Below are 17,634 nucleotides of genomic sequence, written 5' to 3' on the forward strand. Positions count from 1 at the left end.
AGTAGACAGTGTATGTGTATTTATGTGTATGTGTGTATATGTGTATATATATACTTAGATCATATATATAATGAATATATATATATGATCTAAGTATATATTATTTCATTTTACACTGTTTTAACATCTTTTAATGTTATTTCCAGGCAGCAGGGGGAGTACCGGTCATTACAGGCACTCCCCCTGCTGGCAATACCTTGGACGGCTATGCCGTCCATGTGATCGCAGGGTCCTCGCAAGGACCTCGCAATCACATGGCTCAGGGGGGTCGAAGAGGACGGAGGAGGACTCCCTGGGCTCCCAGGTAACTCCTCATACCGTGGGATCGCCGGCAACCGGGTAAGTACAAAAGATCGCAGGGCATTCTATGCCGCCCTGCGGCGTTTAGAGTCATCTAAATAAGGATGGCATAGAACGCCCTGCGGTCTTAAAGGGAAACTCCAGTGCCAGAAAAACGATCCGTTTTTCTGGCACTGGAGGGTCCCTCTCCCTCCCACCCACCAATCCCCGGTTACTGAAGGGGTGAAAACCCCTTCAGTCACTTACCTGGGACAGCGGCGATGTCCCTCGCCGCTGTCTCCGCCTCCGCGACGCTCCTCCTAATGATTACGTCGGCCGGTGGGCGAGACTAATCTCGCTCACCGGCCGAGGAGACCTAATGCGCATGCGCGGAAATGCCGCGCATGCGCATTACGTCTCCCCCATAGGAAAGCATTGAAAAATCATTTCAATGCTTTCCTATGGGGTTTTGAGCGACGCTGGAGGTCCTCACACAGCGTGAGGACGTCCAGCGACGCTCTAGCACAGGAAACCTGTGCTAGAACCCAGGAAGTGACCTCTAGTGGCTGTCTAATAGACAGCCACTAGAGGTGGAGTTAACCCTGCAATGTAAATATTGCAGTTTATGAAAAACTGCAATAATTACACTTGCAGGGTTAAGGGTAGTGGGAGTTGGCACCCAGACCACTCAAATGAGCAGAAGTGGTCTGGGTGCCTGGAGTGTCCCTTTAAGGGGTTAAGGAACAGTTCTCTAAATGTTCATTTTATTCACAGATCAAAAGAGAAGTGAAAAATAGATGCGAAAAAGTAGGAACAAAAAAAAATCTATATTTATATATTTATTAAATATATAATATATATATATAAATAGTTTTTTTTACTACTACTCCTATTTTTTCCCTCTATTTACCATTTCAGTAAAAACATGAGAAGCAGTTCAAACTCTATATTTATATATTATATATTTAATAAATATAATATATAAAGATAGAATGTTTTTACTGGTTCTCTATTTCCCTCTACTGGTTACTATATCTCAGTTGATGTGTATCAGTATACTGCAAGGGCAGTGCAAGACTATTTTGAGCCCTAGGCAAGACCAGCTACTTGTGCCCTCCTACAAAAAAACTAAATTTGCCACTTTCCTGCCCCAGCCCCTTTGTGTGTCTCATTTCCCCCCTCAGCCACTCTTTGTCCCTCCCAGGCCCACTGTATGTCTTTTTGACCTCCCCAGCCCTAATATGCGCCTCTCCCCCCTCAGCCCTTTCTGTTCTTCTCCCCCCTAGCACTCTCTCCCCCCAGCCCCTCCATGTGTCTTCTTAACCTCCCCTCCCTCTGTGTGTCTTTTAAATACCCTAGGCCCTTATTAACCCCCTATGTGTGTCTCATTGTGTCTCCCATGTGTCTCCTTAGCCCCCCTCCCTCTGTGTGTCTTTTAAATACCCTAGGCCCTTATTAACCCCCTATGTGTGTCTCATTGTGTCTCATTAACCCCCAGCCCCTCCATAAGTCTCCTTAACCACCAGCCCCTCTTTAACCCCCATGTGTCTCCTTAACCCCAGCCCCTCTTTAATCCCCATGTGTCTCATTAACCCCCCCAGCCCCTCCATGTGTCTTCTTAGCCCCCAGCTATCCCATGTGTCTCATTATCCCCCCCCCCCAGCCCCTCCATATGACTCCTTAACCCCAGCCCCTCCTTAATCCCCATGTGTCTCATTGAACCCCAGACTCTCCTTTACCTCACCAGCAGGTAGGCCCTGGATGTTGGGCCCTACACAAGCCACAAGTGAGCAAAGTACCTGGCTACCTCAGATGGCTACCGACATTACAGTAGCTGAGCAATGGGAAGCAGCTTTTGATGTCATATGCTATCAACTCTGGCGCAGACTAAAAGCAAAGATACATCAGCTCTCCTTACCTGCAGTGCAGCATGCTGAGGCGGCTTGCACCCCTCCTGGGTTGGAGAGCGATGGGAGGATTATTCCTACACATAGTCCATACCTCCGGAGAGACCTCTGCAGGGGAAGACTGTCTGGGGACTTCGTCCTTGAGCACCAGGTATGGAGGGGCTATCGGACACTTTGTTTAGTCTCTGGAACGGATCTGGGGCTGGGAGTGCTTATATCAGCTTATAGGGCAGTTAAATGTCAGTCTTCTCTCCCCAAGTTTAGGCATAGGTTAACCATAATCTCCTAAATTCAAGTTTTACTTTGCTGTTTACCAGCCCTCCATCATAGGATTTTAACCTAACCTATAGTAGGCCTCGTATTCCGGCCATGCATAGACCACTAAGTGCTCTTTAGTTTTTTCTACCGGTCATACTCCTGCATAGACAGCAAAGGTTTTTAAGCTTGATTTATTTTTCTGTGAATCGCTTTATCTAGTTACACAAGTCTGATACTGACAATCATTTTCTGTATGTAGTCATGCATTACTGGGTGTGCCTGCTCTCCAGTGGTTATAATCTCTTGTATTTTTACGGTATAGCTTGTTTATTATTTTAAAAATGTGCCGTTCTATCACATGTCACAGTACTATGTCTCTTGAAAATCTTCGATTTGCTGTTGTGGCATAGCAAGCTTGTCTGTCAATCTTTTGTACAACAAAAATAAAGAATAATAAAAAAAAATCATGACGGGATATTAAACATGTAGAACGGTGAGAAAATAATCATTAGTACATTGAGAATTTTGTGGAACTAGAAACAAGCCTGGAACAGGTATTTTTTTTTTTTTTTTTTTAAATAGTTTAGATGGACAGCAAAAAAAAAATCTAATTTTAATCATATGTCAAATTGAGCTAAATTGGCCAAATTTAGCAAATTGTGTTTTCATTACACCACAATTAATTAGTTATTGAATCAGCCACATGGTCTTATTCATTTTCCTCATCAGAGCACACGCATGTTATATAAATAATTGTTATTTGGCCCTTCTTCATTATAAAGTATCAATAAAAATATATTTTAAACAGCTATAGTTTGATATTTCAATTTTTTTTTTTTATAAAAATCTGCATAGCACATCTGGCTTTTCAGTGGACAAATTAAAACAAAAATGACCCTGTTTTTTCAGGTAATACAATGTTTAATACACGAAGGCCTTGATTTAATCAGCTTTCCAAATGATTTATCTGTAGAAGGCTCTGTTAAAGTCTATATGAATTGTTGTAGTTAAATAATTTGGACATTTTTTGAGCCCTATATCTGTATCACATTATGTTGCATTAGAAATGTCATTAAAAAAAAAAATCATCAAATTGTTTTAACATTTTTGTTTATTTTTTTATAAATAAATTATTTCATTAGCAACACGTCCTTATGTTTAATATACATTTGGTGAATAAAGTGCTTAGGATAATGCTGGCGTCTACAGGACGTCACAGTAATATGTTACATAATACTGAATGAGGAATACCTTTACTTGATCCTAATATTTCCAGGTTAAATTTAAAGCAGCTACTCCTGTGGCTGGCCCTAAATTTCCCAGTCTTTGAGATATGATGATGATGTATTGACACAGAGGCCTCAATTCAATACTTTTGAATAAGCTTTTCAAGCGATTTAATATTTCTAGATAAACTTTAAAAAAAATTATAACTTTGAAAAATCTTTTAGTATTTTCATATTGTGTTTATCTTTTTATACCTTGATATATATTTTTAAATATGAGATATTTGTAATATTTTAATGTTTTGAAAAGTTTATCCAAAAATATTAAAATTGGGGCCAGAGGTAGATTTGCTCTGCAAATTGTATAAATCTATGATACACAGTATATATATCGCATGCATATTTATATGTATTTTATTTGTTGTTAAATAATGGTAGTTATTTTATTCTGTTCTACAGGAACTATGTATTCCTGTTCTTTGAACGATGACATTCGAGATGAGGCTAAATAAATATATAATCTATTAATGAAACGTGTTCTCAACTAACCACTACTACATTTGCTGAGTTAAAGTCATGTTTTGCATACAAAATTAAGAAATATACAGAGACATAGCATGGTACACACAGAATATGCAATATTTTATGCCCAAGACATAATGAAAAGAATGTCAAAGCAATCCGGTCGTAGGGCTCTGAAAGAGTTAGACCACTGATGGCAAACCTCCACTGGCTGAGCATCATGGTTAATGCAGCTCACAAGTATCTGTGATCCCAAGGATGACCATCATTAGGTAAGATGTTTATCTACATTTGTGTCAGTACGCCAGGTAAGGAGCTATGAGTTTTCTATCATTCAGCATTAGTTAATCCATTTCATTGGCAGCGAGGAGTACTTAGTTGTCCTTTTTTTTGTTGCTCTGGACATTCTTAGAAAGCAATTTTCCAGAAAGAGTCTAATTATGGAATATAAAATATCTCATAACACCGAGCTGGGAAGTAGCAGCATAATATTGTTAATATTTGTTTATTATTACCATGCTTGGTATTTTTGAGTTGGGCACTAGCAACACAAAAAGCTAAAAGTCAAAGTCATCTTGGTCAATGGTTTCATCTTGTGAATCCCTTCTTGATGTCCTTTCAGACTGCTCAAAGCTTCCTGTCTTGTTTACATTCATTCTGCCCATAGCATCATTCTTACAATTACCAATGGGACTTGTACATTCTGAGTCTCCTCTCTCATCTTCTGAGGAGCTAACTGGGTACATCTGGCACTGCTTGCTGCCTGAACTATTTGAGTCTCTATTGGGTGATGTCTCACCTGTACTGTTTTTAATTCCAATATAATCTCCATCTGCATCTTCAGCAGCGCCATTCTGAGTAATGAGTGAATGCTGGCCCAAACATGGCTTAGACAAGCAGTAATTATTAGCATCAAGCAGTTCTGTATCTTCTCCATCAATATTTTCATTTGAGCTCATTTCATTCATATCATTTTCTTTGCAGTTTACATCACCCTCATAACTTTCTTCTGGTTCTTCGCCCTCTCTATTCTCTGTCTTTAGCTCATCTCCATTTTCTGAATCCTCTTTCATTTCTTCATTTTTCACCACGGATATTGGATCTTGGTCTACATTAGGGTCTTCATTTATATCAGTGGAGCCTTCTTCTTGCTCATCATGTTGATTCTCTTCACAGATGTCAGTTGTTTCATGTTCAGGTGAACAACCCAAGGTCAACATTTTGGCACTTAGAGATGCACTGCTTGAACTCTTCTCCAGCTGTTTATTGTTGTTCTCTTCTAGTTTCTCTGCCATGTCATCATCAGGCTTGACATCTGTCCCAGTATATTCTATATTTTCGTCAACTTCACCCTGAACATTATTTGCAGTACTATCTTTATTATCATCTGTTTCTGATGCATGGCCGTTATGACCAGCAGTTTCATCTTCTCCTATGGAGCATCCTGACTTTGCCCAATTTGGATGATCTTCCGTTTCTGAATTAGTTAAGCAGCCCTTCTCATCTACACCAGGATCATCAGTTTCTGTTTTGCACTTTTCTACTGTAGGGTTGGTTGTGTCACCGTTTGTACATTCATTATAGTCTTTTTTCATCTTTAGAATGTGTTGAAGATCAAATGCTTTTATAATAGGGGCATCCACAATAACAGCTTTGGGTTTTTCTAACTTTAAAATCCTTTTTTTCTTTATACATGTTTCACATGGACAAAATTCTTCACCATTTGATTGTCCATTGAGGTCATTTCCAAATGACGCACTGAAAGTCATGTCTTCTTCATCAGTTTCGCATGAAAGATCGTATGTGCCATTTTCCCTGTTCTCTCCATTTGCAGGAAGCATAACTGATCGTTTGTGCATACTTTGCAGCCGTTTTCTTCTCTCTTCTGCTTGTAAGGAAGATTTGCGCCTTAAGCTTTCATTTGGAGGTCTTGGCACCTTGTGTCCTGCTCGGGTTTGTATTTTCTTAAGCTCACTTGAAATACTCCTTTGGATTCTTTGACTTACTTCAGACTTAAGCTCTGCAATCATTTCATCAAGATTATCATTGTCCTCTAAATTCCACCTGACCTTGAATTCATTCATAGCATCCACATAGTGAGTCATAAATGTGTTCTCAATTTTTTTCAGTAGTTTAAGTACCCATACTGGATCAGCTTCATATGATTGCTTATCAATAGTTGTCTCACTATTTCCATTTGAATCAGAAGATACAACAGTTGACTGACATTCACTTGGAGAATTAATACAGTTTGTCTCCTGTGAATTGGACTCATTTGATTCTGGATTTTTTTCAATATGGCTAAGGTTGTTCAGTTTATCATTACTACAAATACTGTGCTCCAGGTTTACTGTCTCATCACCATTAACATTATTACAGCTACCATTTGTTAAATTCTCTACAACCGAACTTCTAGATTCTTCTTCTGGCAAACTGTCTCTGTGATTTATTTTTTTCTCATTCATATTTTCATCTACATATACAGACTCTGCTTCACCATGACACGCAGGTTTTTCACAGTCTTTAGTTAATGTATTCTGTACAGTAGAGTCAGCATGTTGAGCAACTGATGTGATGTTATTTGTAGTTTTAGTATTCATAGCTGCTTTTATTAAAACCCCTTCTTCAGCCTTTTCAGCTACTACAGGACACTCACCACCACCGACTATGCTACCATCTCCGGAACCCCCAAAACCACTGTTGACATCCACTCCAGAGGATGAAACTGGAGTTAGTTCATCTTCCCGAGAGTAGATCTTACCAGGTTTAATGTCTGCAGCAATCTTGCTAGGCAAACCATCTGCCCACAGAGCCTGAAATATGTCCATCAACTCTGTGTACTTGGGTTTGTTTAACTCATTTGCTTTTTTAGTGGGATCTATTGGGTTCTCATCTAAAAGTTGAAGACTAGCAAGACAAGAAATCAAAACCTTTGCAGAATTACTGAGCCTTTGTCCCTTCACAGGGGATACTTCAGGTAAACTGTTACACCTGTCAAATTTAGATTCTTGTGATGGGCTTAGCAATGCTTTCATTATCTGGACAGAGGTATGTATAGTACTTGGGAGAGTTTTTAAGTCACACGTTGAATGTATTGGTACACTGCTACCTTTAATATTATTGGTTTGTGCGTCATTTAATGCTTCATTTTCGTCCTTCTTTTCATTTTTTACATCTGGGGTAATGTTATCGCTAATATATGTTATTGAACTAGTTCCTTCGTTTTCCGCTAGATTGCAAACTTGTGTTTCTAAGACTAAATCTTTATAGCTCTTAACATCTTCCTGGTCTTTATTTAATATTTCACAATGGGACTCCTGACATACCTTTGTCTGACAATCTTCAACTTCATAATCGACTACCATTGTACGAGAAGGTATCTTTCTTAGCCACTCATGAACAACTTCCTCGGAAGACACATTTGGCAATGCAGATGGAATGAGTTCACTATGGATTTTATTGTCGTTATCAACATTCTCACTTTTCAATTTCCTTTTTGAGGAACTAGAGCTATTTTTGCGTTTTTTACTATTTATTTCCTCAGCACTATTGTTAATGCTGTTTTTAATTTTTTTGCAAGTCTCTGTACTAGCTCTTGATGCCTCAATTCCCTTGGAACCAGGTGTTGAAGACCGGGAACTAACTGATTTTTCTCCTTTCTCACTAGTCTTCCCTTGTTCACTGCTAACACTGCCACTGGAATGTTTAAACTTAGACAATCTCAGATGCCGGTTGATTGGGCATCCTTTTGGTGGTGAAGGGCTATAAGTACATTCAAACTCTGAATCTGATGCTTTGCTTGATACATCAGCATTCTGACTGTGGCAGTCTGGTTGCACTTTTGAGTCGGTCTGTTCTTCTATCCTGACATTTGTTGACCCATGGTTACATGGCCCAGAGGACTCAGAATGCTTGCTTCTTTGTTCAGAAACTGTGGACACTCTAGAACTCATACTATAAAGATTACCATTTTCTGGACAGCTGATACAATTGCATTTAGAACTACAAGACTGGGATTTACTTGATGGCCGTGAATTCGGAAGGCTGACCTTACCCTCTTCTAACATGCAGTCATCCTGGTTTTGCTGGGAGTCTCTAGGAATTTCAGGGCTACAAGGTTTGCTTGGGTTGTCTTGCTCATGAAATGAATTGGATTCTGTAATAGAAGATACAGTCTGAAGGGAATTGTTAGATTGCAAAGTCTGTTGGCGTTTTTTAGTTAATAAGTTTGCATTTGATTCTGTAGGTGAGCTAGCTTTCTGTAGCCTTTCTTGACCACCATATAGTCCATTGCTAGCATTATCTAGAATGTCACTATTTTGCTTGGAGAGCAAAGATGAGCATATAGATTTACAAGAGCCTTGTTCATTGCCTTGACCACTTCTGCTCTTCTGCAAACTTTTTTTATTAGACGTTTCAGTCATACGGGATGATGCTCTTGAAGACTTTTCATAGTCACTAACATCAGTTCTTGAAGATTTTAATGCAAATTCATTATTTTCCCCATCACAAAACATTTCATTACTTTCTTTCCCGTTTACCATAGAGTGATCTGCACATTCAGTATCGTATGTGTCTTCAAGGTCACCCTTTTCATTTGATATTCCCCTAATATTCTTTATGGGTGTTGATCTAGTGTTTTGATCACTCTCCTCTCCACAGCTCATGCGTGACTGGAGACTTTTTGCACTTGTGCTTTCCTTCTTGTTAAGTCTCCTATGACATTTTTCATGTGGTGCTGTAGATTGAGAAATTACACTTATTCTCTGGATACAATTATCTTCACTGTTGGAACATGGTCTTGATGAGGTTTCAACATAATCCTCAAAGCTACCATTTTGGCTTACTAAATTTGCTGTTCCATAGAAAGGTTCAGAGCACTGATGCTGAAGAGAGCTGGAGCTCCTTAAACTGGGACATGGCTTTTTTCCGCCCTCCTCTATATGTGTGCATTCATTTTCTGATGTTACAGCTGTATTGGAGGTAACTGACTGACTGCGTCGACTTGTACATTGGCTTACAGCTGAGTATGTGACCCTTGTTCCTCTGTTTTCTCTTGTTTCTGAATAACTTGAAGATGTATGAATAATGCGTTCTGTATATTCTTCAGAAGACATAGTATGGGAGCTGTTTATTGATCTTTTCTGATTCTTTTTTAGGTTTCTGTGAGAAGATGTGCTAGAAGCAGATGATCGAGTCTGCCAAGTTCTTCTCTTGATGTAGTCTTCTTCGGGCTGGTTGGAATGCATAGGATTCTTCCAAATATTATAATCCTGACACTGCATGCCGCAGTTGGCACAGTACATATCTTTTGATTCTGGATCATAAATCTTTGAGCTGTAGGAGTCTGCATCACATGGGTAAAATGAATCATCTGTTTCAGAATAAAATTCAGAGTTCATTTCTTTTTTGGTCTCCAAGCAATCTTCATCATCACATAGACAGAGCTGTTCACATTTTGTCTTTCCTAATGTGCTTGATTTTTTTATCTGGGTAGACCACTGAATTGTTTCTTCATTTAAGAGACGAAAGCGAACTTTCATCTCAACTGAAAGACTTCCATCTTTGTTGACGTGAACCTTTTTCTCAATATCGTCATTGACTAACGAGTGGGCGCCATCTTCTGATTTCATATGTGGACATTCATTGGTGAAAGATGCAAAGCCGCTGTTTACTGGAGACATGTTGAGACCATTTGGGTAGGATTTGTCAGAGGATATAGAAAACCTGGTTTTACTGCTTGAGGCAGACCGGGGATGAATCACACTCTTCTTCGTTTTCAGTCCAAAGTTTGCTGGTTTATGTCGAAATTTCATACATTGGGAAATCAAAAAGAGAAGAAAAAAAACATTATACAAGTGTAGTATCATTAAACATAAAAAGATTAAGGCAATTCTAAAATAAAGATTATACTACTCAATTTAAAATAATAAAATGTAATATTAGATGGACTAATTACAAACTGATATAAACTCACCTGAACATGCATACATTATAGAGTGCTGCTGGGGCCAAGTAATACAACATACACTCCCTTTTTCACTAACAGTAATTTCAAGTTGTACAGAATGTAATACGTTTATTTAAAAACACCTCACCTGGGAAAAATAATGGGGGTTTAGTTACAGTGTATGATCATACATTGCGTAAGCCTGCCACAACATCAATGTATCACATTCTAGCATCCTAATGCTTGCTCTCAGGAGATTAATCCACTTACTTGGGCTTCCTCCTGGGACTCTCTGCAGGTCAAGGTTAAATAGTGGTCTTGAATGAAGCACATGTGACAGGGAGAGGTGCAAAACCGGGGAGTTGGCCTGGACTCCCAAATATAAATATATGAAACAAAGAGGCATGCATACATTACAGGATGCTTCTGGGGCCACATATACAACATACAAGATCCAGCGCACTTGCTTATTCACTAAACAGCAATTTCAAGTCTCACAGAATATAATAGTCTCATAAGAGTAGACATTAGGCTGTTAGAGTAGGACCTGCAAAGAATGGGGTACATTGACATTGTGGCAGGCTTATGCAATGTATGATCATATACTAAACATTATTTTTTGCCTAGGTGAGGTGTTTTTAAATAATACTATTACATTCTGTGAGACATGAAATTGCTGTGTGTGGGGTGATTGGGGTTGTAGTGTATGAGGGCTATAGTGTATGGGCGATGGGCTGGGATGTGTAAGGTGATAGGGGCTGTAGTGAAGGGCAAATGGGCTGTAATGTAGGGGGATAAGCACTGCAGTTAAATAGGGACTAAGTGGGAGGTATAGGGTCTGAAGTGGGGGGTATAGGGTCAAGTTTAAAAAAAAAAGAATAAAATAATAATAATTAATTGAAACCCTAAAGTTTATTCCCCCCTTCCCTGAGGCTTACCTTGGGCCTGGAAGGGGGTATCCTGATATCCTGGTGGACCAGTGGAAGATGCTCCTTCTGGCCAGCACCAGGATATGTATTAGTGTGTTGCCGTGGTAACCCGCAGCATTGCTCTGATACAGTAGGAAGAGTGGAGAACCCCCTGGAGGATCAGACTAAGCTCTCTGAATCCCTCCTCCATCAAGCATTAGTACAGCAAGTCCAATGATCTCCCCACCAGTGAATGAGCCCCTTTTCTGGGACGGCACCTGAGTAGAGACAGCCATCAGCCCTGCAGGTGCTAGCCAGGGAGATCCCTTGATCTCCCCTGTGAACCTCAGCCTATGGCCATCGTCGTCAATGGGGCATTTGCCTTGTTTGCCTTATGGCCAGTACGGGCCTGATCCTGAATAAAGAAGATTAGTAAAGAGATGAGCTATATCCCGATATACAGAGTTAGAAAAGAGTTGTATTCCAGATACACAAAGTTAGTACAGAACTGAGCAGTATCCCAGATATACTGGTTTAGTATATATCCTGATATACAGGGTTAGTAAAGAGATGAAGTTATATCCCGATTTAAAGGGTTAGTAAAGAGCTGAGCTATATCCCAGACATATAGGGCTATATCTTAGATATACAGGGTTAGTAAATAGCTATATACCAGATATATAGTGTTAGTAAATAGCTATATCCCAGATATACAGGGTTATTAAAGAGTTATATCCCAGATATACAGGTTTATTAAAGAGCTATATCCCAGATATACAGAATTAGTAAAGAGCTATATCCCAGATATACAGGGTTAGTAAATAGCTATATCTCAGATATACAGGGTTATTAAAGAGCTATATCCCAGATATACAGGTTTATTAAAGAGCTATATCCCAGATATACAGAATTAGTAAAGAGCTATATCCCAGATATACAGGGTTAGTAAAGAGCTATATCCCAGATATACAAGGTTAGTAAATAGTTATATCCCAGATATACAGGGTTAATAAAGAGCTGTATCCCAGATATACAGGGTTAGTAAAGAGCCGTATCCCAGATATACAGGGTTAGTAAAGAGCTATATCCCAGATATACAGGGTTAGTAAAGAGATATATCCCAGATATACAGGGTTAGTAAATAGCTGTATCCCAGACATACAGGGTTAGTAAATAGCTATATCCCAGATATACAGGGTTAGTAAATAGCTGATCTATATCTCGGATATTCAACATTAATAAAGCACAACTTGCTGAGTTTTAGATTTTAAACTAAAAAAATCACACCAATGAAAAGCAGTGCTATCGCCTCATTACAATGAATTATTCGTCATTCTAACGCAGTTTATAATTCATGGCGCCATTCAGGGCCGGATTTAGATCAAAAGAGGCCCTAGGCTATTCCACTTATGACGCCCTTTCACCTCCCATTTTTAAGTTTGTAAATTACATGAGAGACAATAAAATACATCATTACTGTGATATATATCAATATGTTAAATGAAACATGTTGTGATTGGTACTAACCTTTATAAAAAATGTGGCACGGATAATATATTAAAAAAAGTCGAGATGTGGAGAGGGGGGGTGATTGTGAGAGGGAGGGGGTGATGAGGAGAGGGGGGGTGATTGTGAGAGGGAGGGGGTGATGAGGAGAGGGGGGGTGCCTAAAAAAATTACCTTAAATGGTTGTCCAGTGGGGGCTGCCTGGTGGTCCGGTGGGGTCCCTGGTGGTCTGGTGGCCCTAATTTCTGGTCTGCAGCTCCGCTGAGCTGCAGACCATGGATCTCGCGAGACCCAATCAGAGCATTGCCGTGGTAACCCGCGGCAACGCTCTTATTGGGCAGTGCACGGGAGATCCATGGTCTGCAGCTCTGCACATTGCGGAGCTGCAGACCGTCGGTCTCGGCGATCACGGCAGGAGGGGCATTGCAGTCTGCCCCGGGCACCCCCCTAGTAAGTGGCACCCGGGGCGGACCGCCGCCCCCGCCCCCCCTTAGTACGCCACTGGTCATATCATATGCGTAGAATTTCTCCTTATTTTCGGTTCAGTGTTTTAGTGTTCACTGTTTTTAGAATAGTGTAATTTTAATTTTGCTAACAATTTGAATGTAGGCCCCTCTTGATCTTGAGGCCCTAGGCTGAAGCCTATAGGAAAATCCGGCCCTGGCGCCATTACAGCTCTGGAATCAGAGTACATGGCGTTGTATTACACAGGGAAAGCAATGAATCCTATGATGAAGGTTTAAGGATAGTTAGCGTTTTAGTAATAATAGTTAATAGTAATAATGCAACAGGCCCATAAACCTGAATATAACCCCAAACCAGGACATGTTATGGCGTTCTTACGAACATACGTTCTAACTCTGATTACTCTAATACTGACTAGTCATCGGGTTTCACTTGTAAAAAAAATAATGTCAATGTTTGAATTTTTTATATTTTTTTTTATTTTCCAAAGTATTTCCCAGACTGTGTATCTCTCCCCAGAATCCGTTTTATCTTTTTTTTTTTTTTTTTGTGTGATCTTTTAGAATAAGCTCTATGTGCATGTCCTCTCTCGATACAGTTACCATATTATTATATATTATCATTAAATGGATATTTATAACAGCAAACTAAAAAAAGTGCATTGCTTGTACCTACTCGGTGGGAGACTTTAAAACCCATGTCCGATTCCATGTTTTTTTAGTTCACACGCCATTTCCTTGACTATGCCTACTTTGAAGTCACGTATCACAGGCTGAGGCCTGTCTGACATCAAACGATGTCTTGCAGACCCCTGGATTAGCAGGAGATGGCAGAGCTAAAAGGATAACCAGAGAGGGATGGTAGGGCTATATAAACCATCCTGAGATTAAACCCAAAACACATGTCATAGGGCTAGCATTGCAAAGTGTCACTCAGTCCTGCTGTTGTTTACATAGTGCTGAGTTTTATTGCTGAACTTGAGGAAGCAAATTATAGGTTGTTAAAAAAAAATAACACTTTGATGAGCTGCACCTTTGGTTTGTATGGTGAGACCCACAGAACTGCAGAATTACATTTATTTTTCAGAGTTCTATTTACCCTTTAACACCCCTTTTGTCATGGTTTTACACAAGAGACGATCTAAAAATTGTCTGAATTTAAACACAATTTCTCCAACTTCTAGCTGTCCAGCCCAGCAATTGGGCTTCTAAAGTCGGCTATTTCTTGTGTCACTTATTCACAATTCACGATTCAAGGAATAAACTCAGATTTTGAAATGCAGCACAAAAATGTAGTTATTGATTTATACTTATACATTCTTTTATAAATGCTCTGATGAATAAAAATAAGCCGTAACATTACAGCTACATTTCTGAAGAGTTGAATACAAGGCATTTTATGTAAATTACCTCCCTGTAGTCCTGAGGAGGTACAAATACTATTTTGTCAGCATGTAAATTAAGCGGATAACATTTGGTTTTGCCAAACATACAAGTGGAATTCGCAAAGTGGAGCCTGCATGAATTTCAAAGGAGTACCAGCCCTGACACATGGGCAAAAATGAGCAAAGCTGCAATGGAAGCTGTAGCTTCAGAGTGAGGTTATAGCAACTGAGATTTTAAAGAATGGCCCCACATATAACAAATATGAGAAATGGCCATATATATATGTATATATGCTGGAATAATACAAATAAAATAAAGATAAAAAATAAGTTATAAATGTCAGAAAGAGAGAAAAAGTATACACATTTATTTATGTCAACAACTCTTTGCTGCACTCCTCAAAAACATTCGTCCAAAATCCACACAAAAAAAACGATGGAGGAACCACAGTTATGGGAAGCACAACGATCAACTCACAATTATTTTTAAATATAATAATCCTTTCATGAAGTTTAGAAAGGAAACTAATTTATTTTTAAAATTAGGTATATGTAAACAAATTAGCCCTCTAGTTAGTCTCTATGGTTTCTCCTGCTTCGCTCCCAGTACGGAAATAGGGAAGACCATAGAGACTAACTGTCGGTTTCCAAACTGTGTCTGACCCAAGGTGTATGCATATGGCTGAAGTATCCAGTCATATACTAATGGTAGGAATACGTTTCTACATTTTTAAAATATACTTCATTTTCAAAAATCCTTTAAAACGTGATGAAAGGATTATTATACTAAAAACCTGTTTTGGGGTGACAGTAGTCCTTTAAGAGAAGCAAGACACAGGAAAAGCTTAAATATTGCCATGCTTATATTGGAGCTAAATAAACTCCATTAAAAGGAGACATTGCTAACAGTGTGAAATTGCTTAAACAGACATTTTATTTCATACGCGAATAGAATCCACTCACACTGTAAAAAGCACGGATTAAATCACATTCCCGTCTTTTGTAATATAGAACAGTGATCCCTAACCCAGTCCTCATGGACCACCAACAGTCCAGGATTTATGTGTGTCCCTGTTTTTTTTCCAATGGAGATACTGACAAAACCTGGACTATATTTAACTCTGTCCTGAAACTGTACAGCTCCATTTTGGCTCCCTGTCAATCATGGCTGCATATCTGTCCATCAACACAGAGGGCATAGATGAAAGTTGGTAGATTTCCATTTAAGAGAATACATTTATCAGTTTATTTATTTATAATCTTATTAAGATTAGTAGTTATAATATCATTGAGTGAAGGAAGGCTGTATTAGGAAAGAAATGAAAGGTACACTATAGGGTCAGGAACACAAACATGTATTCCTGACCCTGTAGTGTTAAACCCACCATTTAGGTGGCTTGCCTCCCTCTCATCCCCGTTAAAAGGAATTAAAACTCATATTATTTCCAGCCCCGCCCCCGATTTGCCTCCTTGATGACATCATCAGACTTGCCCATAGGGAAAGTATTGGATTGGCTAAAATTGCCAAGGAGGCGGGGTAAGGGCAGGGCCAAACGTCGTTTTTGGCCAATCAGCGTCCCCATGCAGAGCGTGGAGATGCTGAACGGCAGTGCTGCCTACTGTGCAGCTCTGCCCTAGGAAGCATCTCCAGTGACCATCTGAGAAGTGGCCACTTGAAAGTGTCCCTAGGGGCAATGTAAACATGAAAATGCCTGAAGACAATGATTACTAACCAGAATAACTACATTAAGCTGTAGTTGTTGTGGTGACTATAGTGTCCCTTTAATGTTTTTATGAATCATCTTCTTGACTGAATCTTGACTGAATCTTTAATCCTATATAAATAGAAGAGTTGGAGATTAGTTTCAGCACCAACTTCAATTCGGACAAATTTGGGCCAATCGGATGAGCCGAAATTTATCTGAATCACGGACCAGCTTAATGGCGCAATTCCAAACACTTTCGGTTTGGGTCGTGATTGTGAATTCCGACTGCGGCACGAAAAAAAAAACAGATGATTGATGGGGGAAAAAAAAGATTGATGGCTATGGAGAAACTTTGTGTGTGACGAAACAAATTATAACTTTCCGAAAAACTGGTTCAGCTAAACTGAATTTTATTGACATGCACAAATCTAATAAATAGATTGTAACTCTTAAAAAGCTCAACTTAGTTTGTGGCTTTCTAGCTGGTCCTCAAGATGCCACAGCAGCTTAGTAACGAGACTCCACGGTCTCCATACCTGCCAATGTGAAACTCACCATTTTTCTTGTTGTCCAATACCTCGGTGGTGATACTTGGATGAGAGTGAAGCCCCGGCAGTTTTTCAGATATACTTTTTCTGGCAGTTTCAATCTGGATAGGTTTAAAAGGTTCTCGTCCAACACAGATGAGTACTGTAGGAGCCTGCAGAACTCCTTGAATGTTGTCAATCTGAAAAATAGAAGAATTCCCATTTTACAAACCAAGAAGACATTTCCTTGAATTTTTGATAATTAAATTACCATTACAGAGAAATATGTAGCTTATTCTCTAATGTGCACATTTTCTTGGATTCAAAGTCATTTTAGATTTTTTTAGGTCGAAACAGTCAAAGTGAAAACAAAACTCACTTGGAGGGTGTTATTTTCCAATATGGCAATTTGTGCCTTACTCTTGAAATTCGCTATGAATTTTCAACAATTCACACTCTACAGCCCAATATTTTCAAAAGCTGGCAATTATAGAAGCTTCAAGCTGCTTCCATTACCATATCTTGCTATTTCCTGTCAGTTGTCACTCACATTGTCTCATAATGACTGGAATGTAATACCACCTATGGAGGTCTCACTAGAGTAGTGGTTCCCAAACCAGTCGTCAAGGCAGCACTACCAGTTCAGGATTTAGGGATTACCCAGTTGAGTCTAAGACATTTTTAGAAAAAACAAACAACAACAAAAAATTTAGACACAAATGGGTAATGCCTAAATCTTAGATTCGTATGGGGTGCCTTGAGAACTGGTTTGAGAACCACTGCTCTATAGACTCTACTTTTTAGAGGGCTGAGGTGTCATGTGCTGTGGGACCAGCTTCAGGGTTAAACTGTTAGAAAAAGATTTCAACCCATAAAGGTAAGATAATGCCTAGACATTCCTTTCACCAAAATTCAATGAATTGAAGTTGTTAAAGATGTGAGAATGCCTGTGAAGGCTACGTTCCATTAAATGGTTATGTGAGAATGCCTATGAAG

General features: G+C 39.3%; 1 protein-coding gene across 1 annotated transcript in view; it reads right to left on the reverse strand.

Annotated features, from left to right (window-relative positions):
* Positions 1-4,007: 4,007 nt before the first annotated feature.
* RP1L1 (RP1 like 1) overlaps positions 4,008-17,634 on the reverse strand; it is a 67,057-nt gene continuing 53,430 nt past the window's right edge. The window contains exons 3-4 of the mRNA XM_063442011.1: positions 16,667-16,838; positions 4,008-9,986 (exon numbers count right to left, since the gene is read on the reverse strand). Of these exons, the coding sequence (XP_063298081.1) occupies positions 4,750-9,986; positions 16,667-16,838 (5,409 nt within the window). The 3' untranslated portion in view covers positions 4,008-4,749. The remainder of the gene's footprint in view (positions 9,987-16,666; positions 16,839-17,634) is intronic.

The sequence above is a fragment of the Pelobates fuscus genome, chromosome 2 (assembly GCF_036172605.1).
Source record: "Pelobates fuscus isolate aPelFus1 chromosome 2, aPelFus1.pri, whole genome shotgun sequence".
In the NCBI taxonomy this organism is placed as follows: Eukaryota; Metazoa; Chordata; class Amphibia; order Anura; family Pelobatidae; genus Pelobates; species Pelobates fuscus.